The sequence below is a fragment of the Macaca thibetana genome, chromosome 6 (genome assembly GCF_024542745.1).
Source record: "Macaca thibetana thibetana isolate TM-01 chromosome 6, ASM2454274v1, whole genome shotgun sequence".
In the NCBI taxonomy this organism is placed as follows: domain Eukaryota; kingdom Metazoa; phylum Chordata; class Mammalia; order Primates; family Cercopithecidae; genus Macaca; species Macaca thibetana.
The window spans coordinates 3,972,699-3,993,020 of record NC_065583.1 but is presented as its reverse complement, the minus strand read 5'-3'; the positions used below and the strand labels follow the sequence as shown (position 1 = coordinate 3,993,020).

Below are 20,322 nucleotides of genomic sequence, written 5' to 3'. Positions count from 1 at the left end.
GCAAACATCTCTGTTGGCTTTTGCCTCATGGGTGGCTCCACAAATTACAGCAGCCCAGTCACCACCACAGGTCTCCTGTGCACCTGGACAGGTGTGCACCCAGCTGGTGCAGGCTTTCCTCCTTGACACCAGTGATCCCAGAGGAATTGGGGCCAGCTCAGGGGAGATGTCTGCGGCCCTGCAAGCCCAGGTCCTGGGGCACCAGAGCCGCTTCCCAAATTTGGGTGCTGGCAGTGGTGCTTCCAGTCCTGGCCCTGGGCTCCTCTGTGCCCTGGACTGCTGATCTCTGTGTTCTGCAGAGCCCAGAGTTCCAGGGAAGCACCTGAGGGGTGGTGTGGCCCTGGGCAGGGGGCAGGGGAGGCAGGACAGGGGCCATCCCAGTCACTTCCAGGTCCCTCCTGTGTCTCCATGACTCTAGAAAATTCTCACCCTTGTGTTCCTGAAAGAGAAAAAATGTAGTTTCCTAGAATTTAAGTCATGACCTGGGGGATACTGGGGGAGGTGTGCACTCCGGGTGCCAAGACCCGAGGGTGGTGAGCTGGGGGTGCAGCATGAGCTGGGGTGGGCGAGGGGGGGAGAGGGCTCACTGCGTTTCTTCCTCACACTTTTATTGCCACTGAAGCCGGCACAGACCTGGCAGACAGGGGCTGGTCCTGAGTGGACCAGGGGTGTCGTCCTGGTCTGCTCCCTCTTCTGCTCCTCCACCATGGCCTGTGGGGTGTCTGCTGCACCCCGGGAAGCCCATTCCAGCCTGACACTGAGCCCTGTGGGGCTCTGGGCCCAGCCCTCCTCACCTGGGGAAATGGGGCTCACAGGTGCTTGGGGATGTGGGCACGGTGCTCTGTCATGGTGAGGGGCCATCCTTGGCTGTGGGACCCAGCACTGGTGGGCAGCCCCCAGGTCATCTGCAGGAGACTCCTCTGGCAGGTCACACACAGGATGCCCCACAGAGCTTTGAAAAGTCGTGACCCAGGAAGGGCTCAAATCTTTCCTCGCTCAGTCTTCAGACCACTGGTCTAACTCTGGCCATCCGGTGGGTGCACAGTGCCATCTCACTGTGGCTCTGGCTTGCCTTTCCCTGGTGACAGTGCTGCCGGGCATCTTTTCCTGGGCTTGCTGGCCAGTTGCATCTCATTGGAATGGCATCTCTTTGAGCCCTCTGCCCATTGTCTACATCTGGAAACCCCAACAGCCTGTCCCATTTTTAGTGTCCCGAGTTTAAGCATTTCTCTGCCCAAAACCATCACGCAGCTTCGTCCAGAGGCGTCTTCCTCAGTGCCTGAGCCCCAGGTCTGTTTTGAGGAGGGCGTGGGATCATCTGATTTCTCCTGTGGGCACTGAGTCACCACCATCCTCGGGAACCCTGGGAACATTGTCAGAAGACCTCCTTCCCCCAAACCTCAACTGTGCCTGGACCCCTTCCCCAGCCACGGCAGAGGGCTGCATGTCGTTTTAGTAGTGTCAGGAGACTTGGGTCCTGGTCACAGTTTCACCATGAGTGTAAGAGGCGAGTGCTGGGCCCCCGTTTCCCTGCACAGAATGGGGGAGGGACGTCCGTGTTCTCCAGTGGGTGGCTCAGGCTGGGTGCTGGAGGAAGAGCCTCTAGGAAGAGAGGGCTGTGCCTTTGTGTGCAGGGATGGTGGTGCCTCCGAGGCCAGGGCTGGCTCATCTCTGCTCCTCCTCCCACTACTCCTCCAGGCCACTCGTCCTGGCTGGGGGCTCAGGAGGAGAGGTCTCTGGAGAGGCCCTGCACCCCACACTGGGTCCCCCACTCCACATGTTGGGAAGAAGGAATTTAAGTCTGGAACTGAGAATGCACTGCCACGATGGTGACTGTTGTCCTCATTGGACACCAGGGAGGTAGCTGTCCTTGGCATTTATTGAGTGCCCAGTGTATGCACTAGGCTGTTCATGCATCTGCAGAGCCCAGGGTTTTCTTGATGGTTTGGCAGAGAGATGCTTAAACTCAGGGCACTGGGAACAGGACAGGCTGTCGGGTTTTCAGATGGAAGCACTGGCTTGTAGATGAGTGCAGCTGGGCGGTGGAGCCGTGAGCTGAGGCCGCTGCTCCCAGAGTGAGGCTCCTGTGGACCATCCCGTCACTCCAGCCTGCCCCAGGCCTCTCCACACCTGCTCAGTGCCGGGCATCAGGCCATAGTGGGTGGGCGACCTGATGCCTCGTTCTGCCCCTTCCTTTCATGTTTAGACACAGCCGGTGTCCAGCAGCATGTTCCAATCGAGGTCACCAGACGGACAGAACAGATTCTGTGACAGTAAACTACCAACGTGCAAGCAGCACCTACTGCCATGCCAGGCAGGGGCTGAGTCACACGCCCCTAAACAAGGAATAAACTGTTCTGACTGCCACGGAGTTTCTTTCTCTCTAGCAGCTAAATGAGCACTATGAACAGTTGTAGCAGCACCACCAGACACCGAGTAACTGGCCCCCAAGCCCTGTTCCAGCAGCCGTAACTGCAGCTCCAACTGGACAGGAAACTGGTTTCAGTAACTCACTCCTGGGAAGAGACCACCCGCCACGGGCTGGCTCTGGCTGGTTTACAGAGGCTGTGCACTTGTGTGCCTTTGTGTCCTGAAGACCTTTTGAGGTATAGGGCCTAATTGTAATACATTTAAATATTAGGTCTCCACCCCATAGTGAACATGGGTCGTATGTTGCATGTATGTTTGTTTGGTATGCATGCATCAAGACCAACCTCACGAATGTTCACAGCTCCCCCGTAACCTGTGGAAGGTTTCTATTCAGCCAGCCTGTCCAGCGTAAAGCGCCTGCCCCAACTCCCCTTCCTTCTGTGTTGATTGATGAGCCAAACACATTTAATCCTGGAGTTTGAGGTTATCAGAACTCTCCATTTAGAAAATCATCCTTTATGTATTTCCAGACAATACATTGTTGAACATATAATGCTTCTTTTTTGTTCATCTCTGAGTCAATAGCCAGTCTTTCATGTATACATTCACACCAAATCTCTCAAGAACTCAAAGAGATTCAGAAATCAGTAAGTATGCAACTTAGTTGCATACAGAGAAAAACAGTAGATAATATAGATAGCTGATAAGAGAGTTTATACAATTACTATGAGTTATATTTTTAGAGATTGACTTTTAAAAATTAAATTTAGACCAGGCACAGTGGCTTACTCCTGTAATCCCAGCACTTTGGGAGGCCAAGGTTGGTGGGTCCCTTGAGGTCAGGAGTTCAAGACCAGCCTGGCCAACACTTCAAACCCATCTCTACTAAACATACAAAAATTAGCCAGGTGTGGTCGTGCATGCTTGTAGTTCCAGCTACTAGGGAGGCTGAGGCAGGAGAATCGCTTGAATCCGGGAGGCGGAGGTTGCAGTGAGCCAAGATCGCACCACTGGACTCCAGCACCGCTGGATGATAGAACGAGACTCTTGTCTCGGAAAAAAAAAATTGACTTTATACAAAGGCATTTTATACTTTCATCTGGAACAAATTTAAAATTGCCGAATACAGAAATTACTGATGACTCAGGAATAGTAAAATGGGTGGGGATAGTCTTTCAAATCCAGGAAGGAACCTCATTTTATTCTGAATGTGTTTTGACCCTCTTCACCCTGAAATTTTCACTATAGAATATATTTGGAAGGTGGGTCTTTTTTCCTCATTTAACGTTTATCTCATACACAGGGAATAGTACTGTGGGTGTGGGATTCAGATTTTGAAATGAAGCATGGACTCTGAGTGGCCCCTTGTCCTGTGAAAGTGCGCTGGTCTGGAGAGTGGCAGTTGGACCCCAGAGTGTGGCGCGTGTTCCTGTGTTCATTTGAACATTCTCTGATGACCTGTCGCTGAGGTCATGTGATGATGCGTATCCTGTCTCCACCCCAACTGCCGCTGGGTTTGAACTGCCGGCTGGACCACTCACCAGAATGGGAGGCAGCCTCTGCTGCTGTGGTGAAGGTAGGCTCACGTCCGTCTTCTCACTGCAGCTTCTTCACATGGGCCACTTGCACGTAAAATGTCTTCCTGATTTATTTATTTTTTCCCCAACTCCAGTTTGTCTACAGGTTTACAAATTGGTTTTAGAGTTTTATGACTCAGTTTGCATTTTTGATTCTATCAAGCTTTTGGCCTTAAATATTTTCCTCTGTTTAGAAAAATGTTCTGTTTCCAAGGCCAATTTTATACACACTTCCATAGAATAGACCCAGAAGAAACGCAGCAGCATTTCCTTCCTCATGTCAGGAGGTCTCGGTACCAACTACAGTGTGGGACGTTCCGTGAAAGGCAGATAACAGGCCGACGTCCTCTACATTGAGACGTGAAAATCTTAAATGTTGAAACAGCTGGAATCCAGAGATTTTTAGAAAATAAACTGAGGTTTTCTGATGGGAAACACAGTAGCCTAGTTAAGAGGTTTTGAGGGATTGTTTTAAATTAAAGACATTTTAAAAACAAATAAAATCAAGTGGATATACAAAGTTACAAAATAGAAAAAATTATTAGAGGTTATAAAAGATTTATGAAAATCTTACTTTGTTGTCAGAACTGACTGGGGTAGATAGGTTTATTGATAAGGTCTTATTAAAATTAGCTACAATATTAAAAATACAGCAATACCAAACTAAAATTTTGGTTTAAAAATAAGCTTTTAAGATAGATAATTTGTTCTCAATGAAATTATAAGAAGTAATAATTTTTTATTCTGAAATCTGTTTTTTTGTTGTTGTTGTTGTTAAACTTCGCAGATTTATGCCTCAGAGGTTCGAGTTTTACTGTCTCTTTACACCTAATTTACAGGCCCCACATCATCGCCTTCTGTTTCTTCTCTCCTGGAAAAGGCGCATCTTTGTACTTGGCTTGGGTGATAACTCTTTACATTTTCATTTACATTTTCATCTCCATTTTCATTTACATTTTCATCTCCATTTTCATCAGTTCCTTTGACCCGTGGCCCCCCCAGGTTCTAATTCTGCTGCTGTAATACTAAAATGCTTATTTTAAAGGTCTGAAATACTAATGTTTGTCTCAGACGTAACATGATTTTGTACTCTTGGCCTTTTGCTATGTCTTGTTTTAGGTGATCAGGAAGCCTCCCCATGCTGTTAGTTAGAGCCAGGTATCCCCCTGCTCAAGTTACTAGCACTTCTGTTTACATTTCTCTGTAATACAATATTCACTCATGACTGAACACACGCTGTGTCTCATTAAATTCGAGTACCCTTCTCATCAGGTGTGACTTCCAAGTTATTCAATAGGTTTCATTCAAATAGGGCCCATTCTCAGGCAGGCCTTAGTTCGTCCTGCTCAGATAGTTGCTCAGATGAGTGGTCAGTGAGACAGTGGGGGTCACAGATTTAATTCATTAAATCACTTAAACACCAGCGCTGAGGGCCACATTTTCAGTGAACTCTCATGCAGGGTTGGTCAGTGGAAAGGAAGTTGATTCTCGGCACAGCCATCAGGTGGCAGTTGGCTTAGAATGCTCTGAGTTCCGAGCCATCTTGGGGACCAAGCAGACCGTTGGTCCCTTGGGGTGGTCACGGTCATGGGGGTGCTCACCACCAGGCAGCTGGCAGTGTGACGCTGCTGGGGAACGATGAACAGACATTTGAATTTGTTCATCAGAGAGACTTTGTTAGCAGCCAAGTGCCATATTTTAGGTGAAGAATGAAAATCTAGAGACAGAAGTTTTGCTTTGTTTGAATGATTTGAGCTCTTCTCTGGACTTAGCCACCTCCAGGCATCCACCTTCCTGAAGAGACCTGGGGCAGGAGTGTTGAGAAAGGGAGTGGAAAGAGCTCCTGGTTCAGGGTCCAGGCCATGCTTTAGAGGCCTCAGGGGTTCAGGGACCTCTGTCCCCAGAAAACCATCTACATTCTTGTCCCAGATCCATCACTCCTGAGTGCTGTGACTCTGGGCAACTCGCTTAAATTCCCTCATTTCACTTCCCTGAGCTGTCAACTCTGGGTGGCAGCCCCTGCCCTGCCCATCCCTCCAGGCTGATGTGGGCATCACAGGAAATAACAGAAACTCTCATGAGCTCTAAAGCATCGGGCCTGTATGAAGGAGAAAGGAAATTTCATCCTCTACTGCCCTGGAGCCCCTCAAGTGCCTTCTCTATATTAACCATTGTCACGGGCCTGGCTTATTCTTGTTTGTTTGTTTGTTTATTTATTTATTTATTTTGAGACAGAGTCTCGCTCTGTCGCCCAGGCTGGAGTGCAGTGGTGCCATCTCAGCTCACTGCAAGCCCTGCCTCCTGGGTTCACACCATTCTCCTGCCTTAGCCTCCCGAGTAGCTGGGACTACAGGCTCCCACCACCACACCTGGCTAAATTTTTGTATTTTGTTTAGTAGAGACGGGGTTTCACCGTGTTAGCCAGGATGGTCTCGATCTCCTGACCTCATGATCTACCCGCCTTGGCCTCCCAAAGTGCTGGGATTACAGGCATGAGTCACCACGACTGGCCGGGCCTGGCTTATTCCTTCAGACACGTAATGATTGAACACTTTATGGCACTCAAGAAGTACCTAGTTTCTTCAGACTTTACCTCTATTTAATTACTTTTAGCCTTAGAACATAACATAGGGCTTTACAAACATTTCCACACTTGGAAGAGGGAACTGAGGCACAAAAGGGTCTATTGAACTTCTCAGTTCATGTAGCTTCCAAATAAGAACTTGAGCCCAGACCTTTGTGCACCAGTTCCCCGTGCTCTTGGTCACTCCCATCTGCTGCCTTTCTACCTTGCCTCATCTCAGTACAGGGATTTGCCTACGCAGTTGGTCTTCCCCGTTTTAAGTGCATTACACAGTGCAAATTCTTCCTAACTCCCAACTCAGATTCACGAGGCTTATCTCTGCAGATGGTGACAGTGGACAATGGATCAAACATTGAACCCAGTGGTTCCCTGCATTTTTTTTTTTTTTTTTTTGAGACGGAGTCTTGCTCTGTCACCCAGGCTGGAGTGCAGTGGCGTGTTCTCAGCTCACTGCAAGCTCCGCCTCCTGGGTTCACGCCATTCTCTTGCCTCAGCCTCCCGAGTAGCTGGGACTACAGGTGCCCGCCACCACACCTGGCTAATTTTTTGTATTTTTAGTAGAGACGGGGTTTCACGGTGTTAGCCAGGGTGGTCTTGACCTCCTGACCTCGTGATTCGCCCACCTTGGCCTCTCAAAGTGGTGCCCGCCACCGCGCCTGGCCGGTCTCCAGCCTTTTTGACACCAGGGACCAGTTTCATGGAAGATAATTTTTCAAAGGACCAGGGTGGGGGGGAAGGATGCTTTCAGGATGATTCTTGCACCTTTATTGTGCACTTTATTATTATTATATTGTAATAATTAATGAAGTAATTCTGCAACTCACCATAATGTAGAATCAATGGGAGCCCTGAGCTTGTTCTCCTGCAACTAGACAGTCCCATGTGGGGGTGATGGGAGACAGTGACCCATCATCAGGCATTAGATTCTCATAAAGCGCGTGCAGCCTGGATCCGCGGCCTGTGCAGCTCACAGTAGGGTTTGCGCTTCTATGAGAATCCAACGCCCTGGCTAATCTGACAGGAGGTGGCGCTCAGGCGCTGATGCCAGTGATGGGGAGCGGCTGTAAATACAGATGCAGCTTTGCTCCCAGCCGGCTGCTGGCCCCCTGCTGTGCAGCCCAGTTCCTAACAGGCCACACACTATCGATGACCCAGGGGTTGAGGACCCCTGATTTAACCCATTTCCCATTTAGAAAAGAAAAGCGCAACTCGCTGGCTGCACAGTGTTCTCGGGGAACACACAAAATGGGTTGAACTGTGAATAAACGATTCCTCATTTCTCTATGGTCTTCTGCAGCAAGATGTCAACAGCTGTCTTTATTTTCATACATTTCCCAGGTTGTTGCCCCGATGAACCGAAATCCACGCGCAGATTTAGAGCGCATATGCGCCGTGATCCTGATTTGCCCCCTGAAGGTCAGCTATATACAGGTACCGTGGAAATTCAGTTACCCTTGCAGGCATAAGGATTCCAGATTCTTCAGTGTCCCACACTTCAGACCACTCTGACATTGCTACACTGTATCTTCTTTATTTCATGTGTGCAAATTGACTAGTGTAGTACTAGTCAATCACTAGTCCTGCAAATGCGGAAGATGTATTTCCACTTCAAGTTTGGTTCACTTTTAATAGTAAAGAACATCTCAATGCAAGGTTTAGATATTTAGCTGATTGTTAGACATTGGCTAAAATGGAACTCTTCCTGATAAAATGTTGCTGCATTTTCAAACAAAATGGACATCATGTGAAACTTGTAAATTAACATGAAAATGGAAATACTACAGAAAGTTCGCATATACTCTCACCCCTCAGTATCTTTTTTGTGATCACATCTTACATGAATGTGGTGCATTTGTTATAGTGGCTGAAGCAATAGTGATATCTTCTTCTTAATGAACGTCTAGAGTTTGCAGTAAGGCTCACCAGGTGTTGTTCAGCAACAACAAAAGGGACCTCTTAGTCCCTTTCTTCTTTTCTTAGGACCCCTGACTACCATAGATCATTTATTTTACTGCCTCTATAGATTTTCTTTCCCAAAATTCTTAGAATTGGAATCATAAAGTATGCAGCCACTTAGGACTAACTGATATTACTTAGCAATACACATGCAAGATTTTTCTCTTTTCTTTCTTTCTTTCTTTCTTTCTTTCTTTCTTTCTTTCTTTCTTTTTCTTTCTTTCTTTCTTTTTCTTTCTTTCTTTCTTTCTTTCGAGACAGAGTCTCAATCTGTCACCCATGCTGGAGTGCAGTGGCGTGATCGCGGCTCACTGCAACCTCCACCTCATGGATTCAAGCAATTATCTGCCACGGCCCCCCGAGTAGGTGGGATTACAAGCATCCTCCACCACACGCGGCTAGTTTTTGTATTTTTAGTAGAGATGGGGTTTCACCATCTTGGCCAGGCTGCTCTTGAACTCCTGACCTCGTGATCTACACGCCTCGGCCTCCCAAAGTGCTGGGATTACAGGCGTGAGCCACTGCGCCTGTCCAACATGCAAGATTTTTCATATCTTTTTGTAGCTTAACTGCTTACTAATTTTTAATCAATGAATCATATTCCACTGGGTTCATGTAACAATGTGGGTTGGTGCACTCACCGCCTGAAAAGTATCTCAACTGCTTCCAGTTCAGGCAATTACGAATATAGCTGCCCTCATTCTCATGCAGATTTTGCAATGGGCGTAATTTTAAAATGTAACTGGGTAAATGTTTAGAATTTTAGTCAGTTGTTTATATAGTAAGACTATGTTTTCCCTTGTAAGAATCAGGTAGAATTCAGTAAAATCACCTGTGCTTTTTTTTTGTTGTTTTTTTTTGAGATGGAGTCTTGCTTTGTCACCCAGGCTAGAGTGCGGTGGCGTGATCTCGGCTCACTGTAAGCTCCACCTCCTGGGTTCATGCCATTCTCCTGCCTCAGCCTCCCGAGTAGTTGAGACTACAGGTGCCCGCCACCATGCCTGGCTAATTTTTTTGTATTTTTAGTAGAGACGGGGTTTCACTGCGTTAACCAGGATGGTCTCGATCTCCTGACCTCGTGATTCGCCCGCCTCCTCCTCCCAAAGTGCTGTGATTACAGGCGTGAGCCACTGCGCCCGGCCCACCTGTGCATTTCTTAAAAAGTTCTTATTGATTCAATTTCTATAATAGATATAAGCCTACTTAGATTATCTGAGTCTCCTTTGGGTACTTATGATATAGTTTCTGCCTTTAAAGGAATTTGTTATTTTTACCTAAGTTGTCAAATTTGTGAGCATAGAGTTATTCTAAGTATTCTTTTATTATCTGCTTGATATTAATGGGATCAGCAGGAATGATTCTTCCTTTTATTTATATTATTTGTAAATTGTGTCTCCTAGCTTTTCTTGTTGGTTAGCTGGAGGTTTATCAAATCTATTTATCTTCCCTATGAAGCAGCCCTTGGTTTTGTTTATTTTATCATATCTATTATAAAGATTTCTGCAAATAATTTTTTGTTCTATTTTTATGTCTGGTTTACATTATACTATAGTTTTTTTCTCTAGCTTCCTAAGGTGGAAGGTAAGAAAACTGAATTAAGATGGTTTTTAGTTTTGTTGGTTCGTTTGTTTAAGACAAAGTCTTGCTCTGTTGCCAAGGCTGGAGTGCAGTAGTGCGATCTTGGCTCACTGCGACCTCCACCTCCCAGGTTCAAGTGATTCTCCTGTCTCAGCCTCCTAGAAGCTGCGACTACAGGTGCCCACCACCATGCCTGGCTAATTTTTGTATTTTTATTAGGGATGGAGTTTCACCATATTGGTCAGGCTTGTCTTAAACTCCTGACCTCTGATGATCCGTGCACCTCAGCCTCCCAAAGTGCTGGGATTACAGGTGTGAGCCACCGCACCTGGCCTGTTTTTAGTTATCTATACAGCATTGTGAATAGAACTAATGCCCTGAAGTGTGCACTTAATAATGAAAATAACACATATTGTGTATTTTTCACCACAATAACGCTTTAAAATCCAATAATAGAGATGATAAGTGCAGAAGGAGCATATGTAGATTCAGGAATGTTAAACATAGTGCCTTTTTTTAAAAATAAAGGATATTTACCAGGCCTCTTTCTGTGAGGAGACCCTGTCCTGGAGTGATGTCTCCTGCATTTGTGTGCTGCCTGTGTGAACACTGCCTACTTCACAGTGATGAGGGTGGCTTAGCCACAGACCCGATACTCTGTCTCCCAGGGCTCTCCTGAGGGTGTCCTTTGCCTCCTTCACCACCAAGGAGGGTGGCCCAGCAGCAGCTCAGCCCGTGCTCTCGCCCACCTCCTCCACACACGCCAGCCCTGTGTGCTCAGCACCCAAGGCTGCCAGAGGTCCTTCAGCAGCTCCCATGGCTGACAGTGACTCTGTTTCCTAGACTACCACCAGGAGTGGCAGTGGCCCTCGGTGACTTCCTGGGACCTGATCCGGGCAGCACACTCGGTAAAGTCTTCTTTCTTTGTCTGAGATGCGAATTTCATTTATTTTGGTTTCTTTCTATTTTCTCTGAATTAAGATATGTAAATCTTACCACGTACTTTACAGATGAGCCACAGAATTTGTTGGTGGGCAGAGGTATGTGAGAGCCCATTCATTGCCAACTTGGAACTTGTTCCAGATGGCACTCATAGATGACAGCATTAGTGATACCCTGCATGGCAGACAGCATTTTCCTCAGGAGAAATGCATTCTTGAAAATAGCGGTGACTTTGCAACCAAAAATCATTTTGGAAATCTCATGCAGTACTCTTACTCATTTCCACAAGTGTCTTCTAGGCTTTATTTTGGGGCCATTGACTCGAGCACTATCTCCCAACTGGTTTTCTTTTTTTTTTTTTTGAGACAGAGTCTCGCTCTGTCACCCAGGCTGGAGTGCAGTGGCCGGATCTCACCACACTGCAAGCTCCGCCTCCCGGGTTTACGCCATTCTCCTGCCTCAGCCTCCCGAGTAGCTGGGACTACAGGCGCCCGCCACCTCGCCCGGCTAGTTTTTTGTATTTTTTAATAGAGACGGGGTTTCACCTTGTCAGCCAGGATGGTCTCGATCTCCTGACCTTGTGATCTGCCCGTCTCGGCCTCCCAAAGTGCTGGGATTACAGGCGTGAGCCACCGCGCCCGGCCTCCCAAACGGTTTTCTAATGCCACCAAGTGAAGAAAAGACCCACGAACACAGGACACAGCATGGTCTGACCCTCACAGTGTTTTCCTTTCTCTCTGCAGACGTTCTCAGCAATTCAGGAATACAGTATGTACTCTGGGATCTCCCATTTGATAAGGAAAAATCTTAGCTTTGAGAAAGGTGACACTTTCCTCCCAGCTTTTGCTGGAGAGCCACCCTGGTTTGAGCTTCCTGCTGGAAATGAGGTTTGGGCGGTTTGGTGTGAAAAAATGAAGAGTTTAGTCAACAACTGTGACCATCCACGGTAGTTTCCAGAAGCAGTGATGTCATTTAAATAGGAATAGGGTACATCGGGGTGGAGAGGTATGGAGGAGAGAGTCCGTGTGGAGTGATGGTGAATGCCTTTGGGAGTGTGTGTGCATTTCTCTAGAAAGCATGTTCCCCTGTGCAAAGCACGCCCCAAGGATCAATGTTCTAGAAACAACATTCCATCCCCACATTAGTCAACACTTCATCCTTCACCACAGCCGTACCGGAAGGTTAGTTGAACATCCCCCGTCCTCAGATTGGAGACGGTGGAGAGATGAATTTCCCAAGCTCTCAATTTCCTGAATGGAAAAGGCAAATGTGAACTCAGGAAGGGGTGAAAGGTGGACGTGATGGGCTGCTGCTCCGCAGTCCTCACGTGGTCCTGGTATAACTCGTCACCACACCAGGGAGTTCCAGCATCTGTGTGTGCATGTGGAAGCACGACAGCCTAGAGAGATCCCAACACTGCCCAGCACTGTAAGATGTTCTCAGTGATGGCGAAAGGCAGGGTAGCAACACAGTGGACTTTGGGGTGGTCCTTAATGTGAAACACACATAGGGGAGTCACAGGCTTTTGGCTGCAGTGGTGGTGTCATTTCTCAGCTGCTGTTCAAAAGTGGAGTATAATCAGGGATATGTCCCATTGTATTTAAAGATATGATTGGACCCAGTGTGGAGGCTCATGCCTGTAATCCCAGCACTTTGGGAGGTTGAGGCAGGAGGATCACTTGAGCCCAGGAGTTTCAGATCAGCCTGGGCAACATAGTAAAGCCACATCTCTACAAAAAACACAAAAATTAGCCAGGCGTGGTGACGTGCTCCTATAGTCCCAGTTCCTCAGGAGGCTGAGGCCAGAGGATTGCTTTAGCCTGGCAGGTGGAGTCTTCAGTGAGTCATGATTGCGCCACTGCATCCCATCTGGGAAACAGAGTGAGATCCTGTCACAAAAAACCAAACCAAAATCATGATGACCACGAGCCTTAGAAATGCTCCAGCTTAGTGACACACACACCCAAGAAGTAGCGCTTATGGTGTCAAAAACAACTTGGGTGTCAGCCTGGTGCCCCCTCTTCCCTGCTGGAATCTCCAACAGCTGGGTTAGAGAGGGTCAGCGTCCCCACATGCTGCCCGCATGACAGGCTGTCCCAGTGTCAAAGCCAGTGTAAGTGTGAGCAGCAACAGACTCCACGGACACACACACGTATGGAAAAGAGAGAGTATAGGACAGATAGCACGTGCTAAATAGCAGTTATCTTTAAATAGGAAGAAAACAGTATTTTCAAAGCTTTATTTCATTGTCCTTAAAACAAATGGGTAGTGAAAAAATAGAAGGTTTTGGTTGGAATTAAACCTTCTCTGTAAAGAAAGGCTGCTTCTTATCAAGTAGAAAACCTCTAGGAGGGATGATAGCCACAGCAGCACCACAGGTGGATTCTGGGGAGGAAATGACCTTGGAAGGACGCAGGAAGGGAGGGCAAGTGAACTCGGGTCAGATGAGGAGGCGGGAGCCCTGAGAGGCTGCAGGGACACACAGCCTGCCCTGGGTGCGGTGCCCTGTTCGAGATGGGCTGTTTCACATGGATGAGGCAGTCGGGGCTGGAAAGCCTGTCTTCCATGCTCCTGTCCTGCACTTGCTGACGGTCACTGTGTCCTCCTAGTGGCAAGATATTCTCTCTCGAAGAAACTCCGCAGGAAAACCAGAGATGAAGATGCCGCCCGAAAAGTGCAGGTCAGGCCACCTGGTTTTCTCTGGGAAAAAGTTACTTTCTTAGCTTTATCTTCTTGAGTTAAAATAAGACATAAGAATCTGACCCTATATCTCATAGGTGACTTACACAGTGTCGTTGGTGGGGGGAATTCTGAGTGAGTCTGTTCCCCACTGAGGGTTGATTTAAGACGGCGGGAGAAAATGACAGCGTCAGCCACGCCCTGAGCGGCAGTGAGCTTTCTTCTCAGCAGCTTGATTCTTTCCTTGGGGAAAATCACTGAATCACCAAGCAGCACGGAGTTAGAGGACACGTCCTCCAGGAGAAACTTTAGCATGAGTCAGTTTGTCCTGTTCTTCTTCTGTGTTCCTTTGATTTGAGCACTGTTTTCCATCTGGTTTCCTAATGTCACCAAGTGAAGAAAAGACCTGCGCGCTCGGGACTCGGATGGTCTGAAACTCATGTTTTTCTTTCTCTCAATGCAGGCAGAGGAACAGGCCGAGGAGAAAGGTATGTGTGCTGGAATCAGTCCTTTCTAAGAAAAGATCTTCAGGGTTGCAAAAGGTGGCACTTCCTAGTCTGCTTTTGCTGGAGAGCCACTTTGGTTTGAGCTTCCTGACAGAAATGAGATTTGGACAGTTTGGTATAAAAAACACTGAGTCCAGTAAAGACCTGTGACCGTCCACTCGAGTCCGGGGAGGCAGGATTGTCATGTAGATGGAATAGTGTGTTGTGCATCAGGGTGGGGAGGTACGGAGGAGAGAGTCGTGTGGAGCGATTGGGAATGTCTTTGGGAGTGTGTGGGCATTTACTCAAAAAGCATGTTTCCCTGTGTGGAGCACAATCAAAGGAGCAATTTCCCTAAAAATAAAGTTGCATCACCACTGCACACTTCACATAAAATAATGCATTAATCCTCCCCCACAGCTGTACCTGAAGGTAAATTTTATGCCCTCATCCTCAGATAGAGATGGTGCAGAGATGAATTTCCCAGGCTCTCAATCTCCTAAATGGAAGAGGTGAATGTGAACTCAGCAATGGGAGGAGGATTGGTACAGTGGGTGACTATTGTGCATTCACCAGCCAGCCCTGGTATAACTCACCATTAGTCCAGGGAGTTCCGGCCTCTGTGTGTGCATGTGGAAGGATGAGAGTCTAGAGAGGTCCCAACACTGTCTGTCATTGTAGGCAGGGCTCAAAGGCTGCCTAACCCAGGGTAGCAGTAGGTACATTTTACACTGGACTTTGGTGTGGTCATTAGTGTGAAACACACAGAGCGAGCTCACAGGCTTTTGGCAGTAGTGGTGAGGTCATTTCTCAGCTCATGGTGAAAAGCAGGGAATACTCAGGAACATGCTCTATTGTATTTAATAACATGATTATCACAAACCTTAGAAACGCTCCAGTTGGCCAGGAACAGTGGCTCACGCCTGTAATCCTAGTAGTTTGGGAGGTCGAGGCAAGTGGATCACTTGAGATCAGGAGTGGAGATGAGGGTAGGCAGAGTGGTGGAACCTCGTACCTACTAAAAATACAAAAAGCTAACTCAGCGTGGTGGCCCACCCGTGGTCCCAGCTACCTGGGAGGACTGGGGAGGATCACTAGATCCCAGGAGGCACAGGTTCCGGTGAGCAGAGATCGTGCCACTACACTCCAGCTTTGGTAACAGAGACCCGTTATCGAAAGAAAGAAGGAAAGAAATGCTTTAGTTACGTAGCAAACACAATCAATACACAGCGCCAAGTATCATCCCAAGGAACAACGTGGGTGTTGGCCTCCCACCGTCTCCCCTGCTGGAACCTCCGGCACAGCTGGGTTGGAGATGGTCAGTGCTGCCTCCTGCTGCCCCCATGACGTGCTGTCCCAGTGTCACAGCCAGTGTGCATGTGAGCAGCAGGGGACCCCGACACACAGACATCGCATTGAGAAGGCTGAGTGCAAGGACGGACAGCACTTGCTAAGTGGGGTTATCTTTAAATAGAATATAATTGAGTATTTTTAAAGCTTTGTTTTATTGTCTTTAACACAAAAGATTGGTGAATGTATAGAATATTGGGGCTAGAATGAAGTCTCTCAGAACAAAGGCTGTTTTTTACCAAGTGTAAAATATTCTAGAATGACTGATACACACAGAAGCACCACAGGTGGGTTCTAGGGAGGAAATGACGTTGGAAGGACTCAGGAAGGGGAGGGCAAGTGAGCTCAGGTCAGGTCAGGGGACAGGAGCCCTGAGAGGCTGTAGGGATGCACAGCCTGCCCTGGGTGCTGTGCCCTGTTCAAGATGGGCTATTTCACTTGATGAGGCGGCCTGGGGCTAGAAAGCTGTTCTTCCCTGCTCCTCCCTTGCACCTGCTGACCGTCACTCTTTGTCTTCCTAGATTCCACCAAGGATCTGAAGGTGGAACTTTCGAAGAAGAAAAAAACTCCATGGAAAGTGAAGGTCAGACCCCTGCATTTATCTGAGGAATGCAGTTGCTTTCCTAGCTTTATCTTTCTGAATGAGCCTAAGAGATGAGAATCTGGCCGTATTTATCACAGGTGACTTACACAGTGTCCTTGGTGGGGAGAATTTAGGGGGAGAGTCTGTTCCCCACTGAGGCTTTATTTTAAACAGCAGGAAAATATGACAGCACCAGCCACGCACTGTGTGGAGTGAGCTTTTTCCTTAGCTGCTTGATTGTCTTCTTAGAACAAAATTACTTAATTACCAAGCAACATGGACTTAGAGGAAACATCCTCCAAGAAAAACTTATGTCTTTAGCATGAGGTGGTTTGTCCTGTTCTTTTGGGTTCCTTGGGCTTGAGCACTGTTTGCCATCTGGTTTTCTAATGTTACCAAGTGAGGAAAAGGCCTGGGCACACAGCACACAGCATGGTCTGGCGCTCACAGCAATATGTTTTCTGTGATTACAGGAGGCCTGGAGAGAGCAGGAGAGTGGTATGTATGGGGGAATCCCTCCCGTGTGAATGAGGAATCCAGGTGACGAGGAATGTGCCGCTGTGTCGCTGGCTTTCCTGTACACAGGCAGCCGGAGTGGAGCTTCCTGTTGTGACTGAGGACCCGGGCTGTGGCGGGAGAAGTGGTTGCTCCGGTGAAGGACCTGTGGGCACATTCTGCAGTCCCTGAGAGGACCTGCATTCTCTGTGTGTGGGGTGGGTTTGTGTGCACGGGACTGGTGTGTGTCTGTGTGAATGCGTGTAGTGTGATGCTGACTGTTCCTGGGGGTGTGTGTGTGTCCCTAACACATGTCTCCCCCTTATTAGTGTCCACATTCTTAGTATAAAAATGCCATCAGTCTTGCAGCCTGATGAGAGGCACAGGCAGTTATTAGTGAAAATGTAAGTTTACGATGTGTGTAGTTTATTGCATGCAAAGAACACTTCAATTAATCCAAAGGAAATCCCATCAACACCCAGCAAATGTTCACTGGGTACTAACAGAACAAAACTGTCTTAGGATTCCTGCTAATTCTTTTTTATTTTTCAATGGGAATCCCCTTCCAAACCTCATTTTTCAATAAACCTCACCTGGTAACAGGCCTTTCCATTTCCTCCTGGCATAGGAGTGGTCGTGTCACCTCACTGTTGCCACTTCCCTCCTTCACAAGCCTTTTCTACTGGAGTCATCAGAACTCGTCCTCCACGACCCGTCTTCAGCATGGGGAGTGGGCGGGGCTTCTTTCTTTGCAGGGAGACCCTGGGCAGCCCCATGCTATGACCAGTTTTGGCAGGAGACTGAGAAAAGAGGAGCCTGCAGGCAGGGTTGGGGTAAAATCACTTGACTGTCCTCATTGCAGCGTCCTATTGACCATCAGATAATGTGGCCCAGAACAGGTAATGCCGGGGTCATGTAGAGGCTCAGCCTGCAGCACTCAGCCTAGTCATGGTCTCTGTGTGTTCAGCTCAGGAAACACAGCAGCAGGACAAGAGAACCAAGGGGTTTGCCCGAGGGTCCGAGTGGCTGGCAGGGTGAGCCCTTGCCTTCCTCCTAGCAGGATGGAGGGTGGCTCGTGACTTGCAGGTGGGGAAAGACAAACAGCTGTGGGACAGCAGAGGCTCCGTGATGCTCCCGTTGCCCCCACTGTTGACAAAGGTTCTTCTTTGCCTCTGAAGGCCTGTGCAAAAAACAAGTCAAGGTGGTTAGTTTCAGTCCATATGAATCTAAAATGAGCCAACTCTGGTTTGGGTTTCTTTGGAGTGTGCGTTTGGTAGAAACTGCTTATATGTCATTTGGATTGCTACGTAGATGACAGTGTTTTTCTACTTTTCAATAAATGAGGCTGTGTGATTTTAAAATGTCCCTTGTTTGCCCCAGAAAGTGTGTCCTCATAACCAAATTCCCCTAGTCATCTTTCCTCTCTAGAGTACAGTTTTTCTGTGGCACTGAGGTGGCCCTTCTGCTGTGTGTGATTAGAGGTACAAATCAGTGTTGCCAACACTGAGGTTCTAAACATTCACGGCCAGCTGCCCAGTGGGCTCCATGAGAGAGCAGAGCACAGCCTGGGTCTGGGCCTGAAAGGGAACATGAGTTAGAGGAGCAGGAAGAAGACATGAGGACATCCAAGCCATGGGGGAAAGCCAAGGTTGAAAGGTCAGGAGAGTCAGGCCAATGTCATGCCCTGGGCGCAGCCAGGATGTTCGGGCCCATCTGACCGGGAAGGAGCAGAGCTTGGACTTCAGCGCCGGCATGAGCACTGCCTGGCCATCTTTCCAAGAGCCTGGAGAGAGGAGCTGCGTTTTCATTTCTCTTCTCCATCTTTCTGTGTTGATGGCAACACAATCAGAAATTAGTGAGAGGCAAAGAAGAGGAGTGAATTCCCAAAATACCTGACTTAGACGCGGGGGATATGATGAGCAGGGCTGGACATCAGAGTCAGGCCAGGCACAGAGCCGTCCTCAGGCCTCTGCTCTCCCCGTGGCTGGGACAGAGAACAACATTCATTTACTTTTCACCAGCTTCTGGAAGTCACCTGACAGCTGGTCCTTGTGTAGATGCTGTTGGTCAAGGTTGATTTATCCCAGAATCGCATTTAACTGGAGGGAGCCTCACAGCTCCTGGCCAGGGCAGCTGCTTCACACTAGTTGAGGCAGAAGTGGGAGGGGAGCCAGTTCCAGTGCGGGATGAGCTAAGCAAAGGGAGGGGCTGCCCCAGAGGCCAGGTGTTCCTTGCAAATCTCCCTTGTGACCCACAAGACATCACTTTGCTTGTTTTTCTGAGATAGGGTTGGAATCATCAGTCCCAAAGTCTGTGTTCTTCACCCATGGGTGGAAGGATTCTGGCCATGGCTGGTCACTGTGAAGGCAGGCGCTGTGTCTTTTTTGTTGGTTCTCATCCCAGAGCTCAGCCCTGGGCAGGCCATCTTGGGGGCCCCAGTGATGTTCTGATGCACACAGCCCTGTCCTGAGATAGACCACGAGTGTGAAAAGGCTTCCTGCTCACCCTCTGCAGTCTGCTGAGTCCCACACAAATCCAGGTTCCCGTGTGGATTCTGATTCAGGGTTGGGAGAAGTGCGTGGGCTCCCCTCTGTGTTTGCTGTTGTGGTCCTGTCTGCTCCTGAAGGGTGCAATTAAGGATTAAAATAATAAATATTGTGAAAAATTTTTTTTTTTCTGAGACGAAGTCTTGCTCTGTCACCCAGGCTGGAGCGCAGTGGCGTGATCTTAGCTCACTGCAAGTTCTGCCCCCTGGGTTCGTGCCATTCTCCTGCCTCAGCCTCCTGAGTAGTGGCAACTACAGGTGCCCACCACCACGCCTGGCTAATCTTTTTGTATTTTTAGTAGAGACAGGGTTTCACCGTGTTAGCCAGGATTGTCTCCATCTCCTGACCTTGTGATCTGCCTGCCTGGGCCTCCCAAAGTGCTGGTATTACAGGCGTGAGCCACTGCACCTGGCCAGCTCACCATAATGTTTTAAAGTCCAATAAAATGGATGTTAACTGCAGTAGGAGCATAGGTTTATTTAGGAAAGTTAAGTGACATAGTAACATTTTTACAAAAAAGAGGATATTTAGCGGGCCTCTTTCTGTGAGGAGACCCTGTCCTGGAGTGATGTCGTGCATTTGTGTGCTGCCTGTGTGAACACTGCCTACTTCACCGTGATGAGGGTGGTTTAGCCAGAGACCCGAGGCTCTGTCTCCCAGGGCTCTCTTGATGGTCTTCTTTGCTTGCCTTTACCACCAAGGAGAGTGGCCCAACAGCAGCTCAGCCTGTGCTCTCACCCACCTCCTCCACACACGCCAGCCCTGTGTGCTCAGCACCCAAGGCTGCCAGAGGCCCTTCAGCAGCTCCCACGGCTGACAATGACTCTATGTTTCCTAGTGACGGAGTCCAGTGTGGTGTCCGCAGAAGTGGCCCTAGCTCTTTGTGAGGTAAACTCTTCTTTATTTGTCTGAGATGAGAATTTTATTTCTCTTGGTTTCTTTCCATTTCATTTGAATTATGATATGCAAATCTCACCATGGAAATTATAGATGAATTGCAGAATTTCTCGGTGGGCAAATGTAAGTAAGAGTCCATTACCAACTAAGAGCTGATTCAAGATGGTACCCGTAGGTGACAGCTTTAGTGACAAACTGCATGGCAGAGAGCATTTTCCTCTTGAGAAATTCGTTCTTGAAAATGACGGTGACTTTGCAACCAAAATCATTTTGAAAATCT

At 48.1% G+C, this 20,322-nt stretch overlaps 1 protein-coding gene across 5 annotated transcripts in view; it reads left to right on the top strand.

Annotated features, from left to right (window-relative positions):
- The first annotated feature begins 3,785 nt into the window (after positions 1-3,785).
- Positions 3,786-20,322, top strand: part of LOC126956360 (uncharacterized) — a 56,703-nt gene continuing 40,166 nt past the window's right edge. For 4 of the 5 annotated variants that reach the window (XM_050793276.1, XM_050793275.1, XM_050793274.1 and 1 more), the window contains exons 1-7: positions 3,787-3,946; positions 7,870-7,962; positions 10,909-10,973; positions 11,751-14,174; positions 16,043-16,104; positions 16,578-16,602; positions 19,984-20,033. In XM_050793276.1, the coding sequence (XP_050649233.1) occupies positions 14,126-14,174; positions 16,043-16,104; positions 16,578-16,602; positions 19,984-20,033 (186 nt within the window). In that variant the 5' untranslated portion in view covers positions 3,787-3,946; positions 7,870-7,962; positions 10,909-10,973; positions 11,751-14,125. Of the gene's footprint in view, positions 3,947-7,869; positions 7,963-10,908; positions 10,974-11,750; positions 14,175-16,042; positions 16,105-16,577; positions 16,603-19,983; positions 20,034-20,322 lie in introns of all 5 variants that reach the window. The other variant, XM_050793278.1, reaches the window with a different exon arrangement.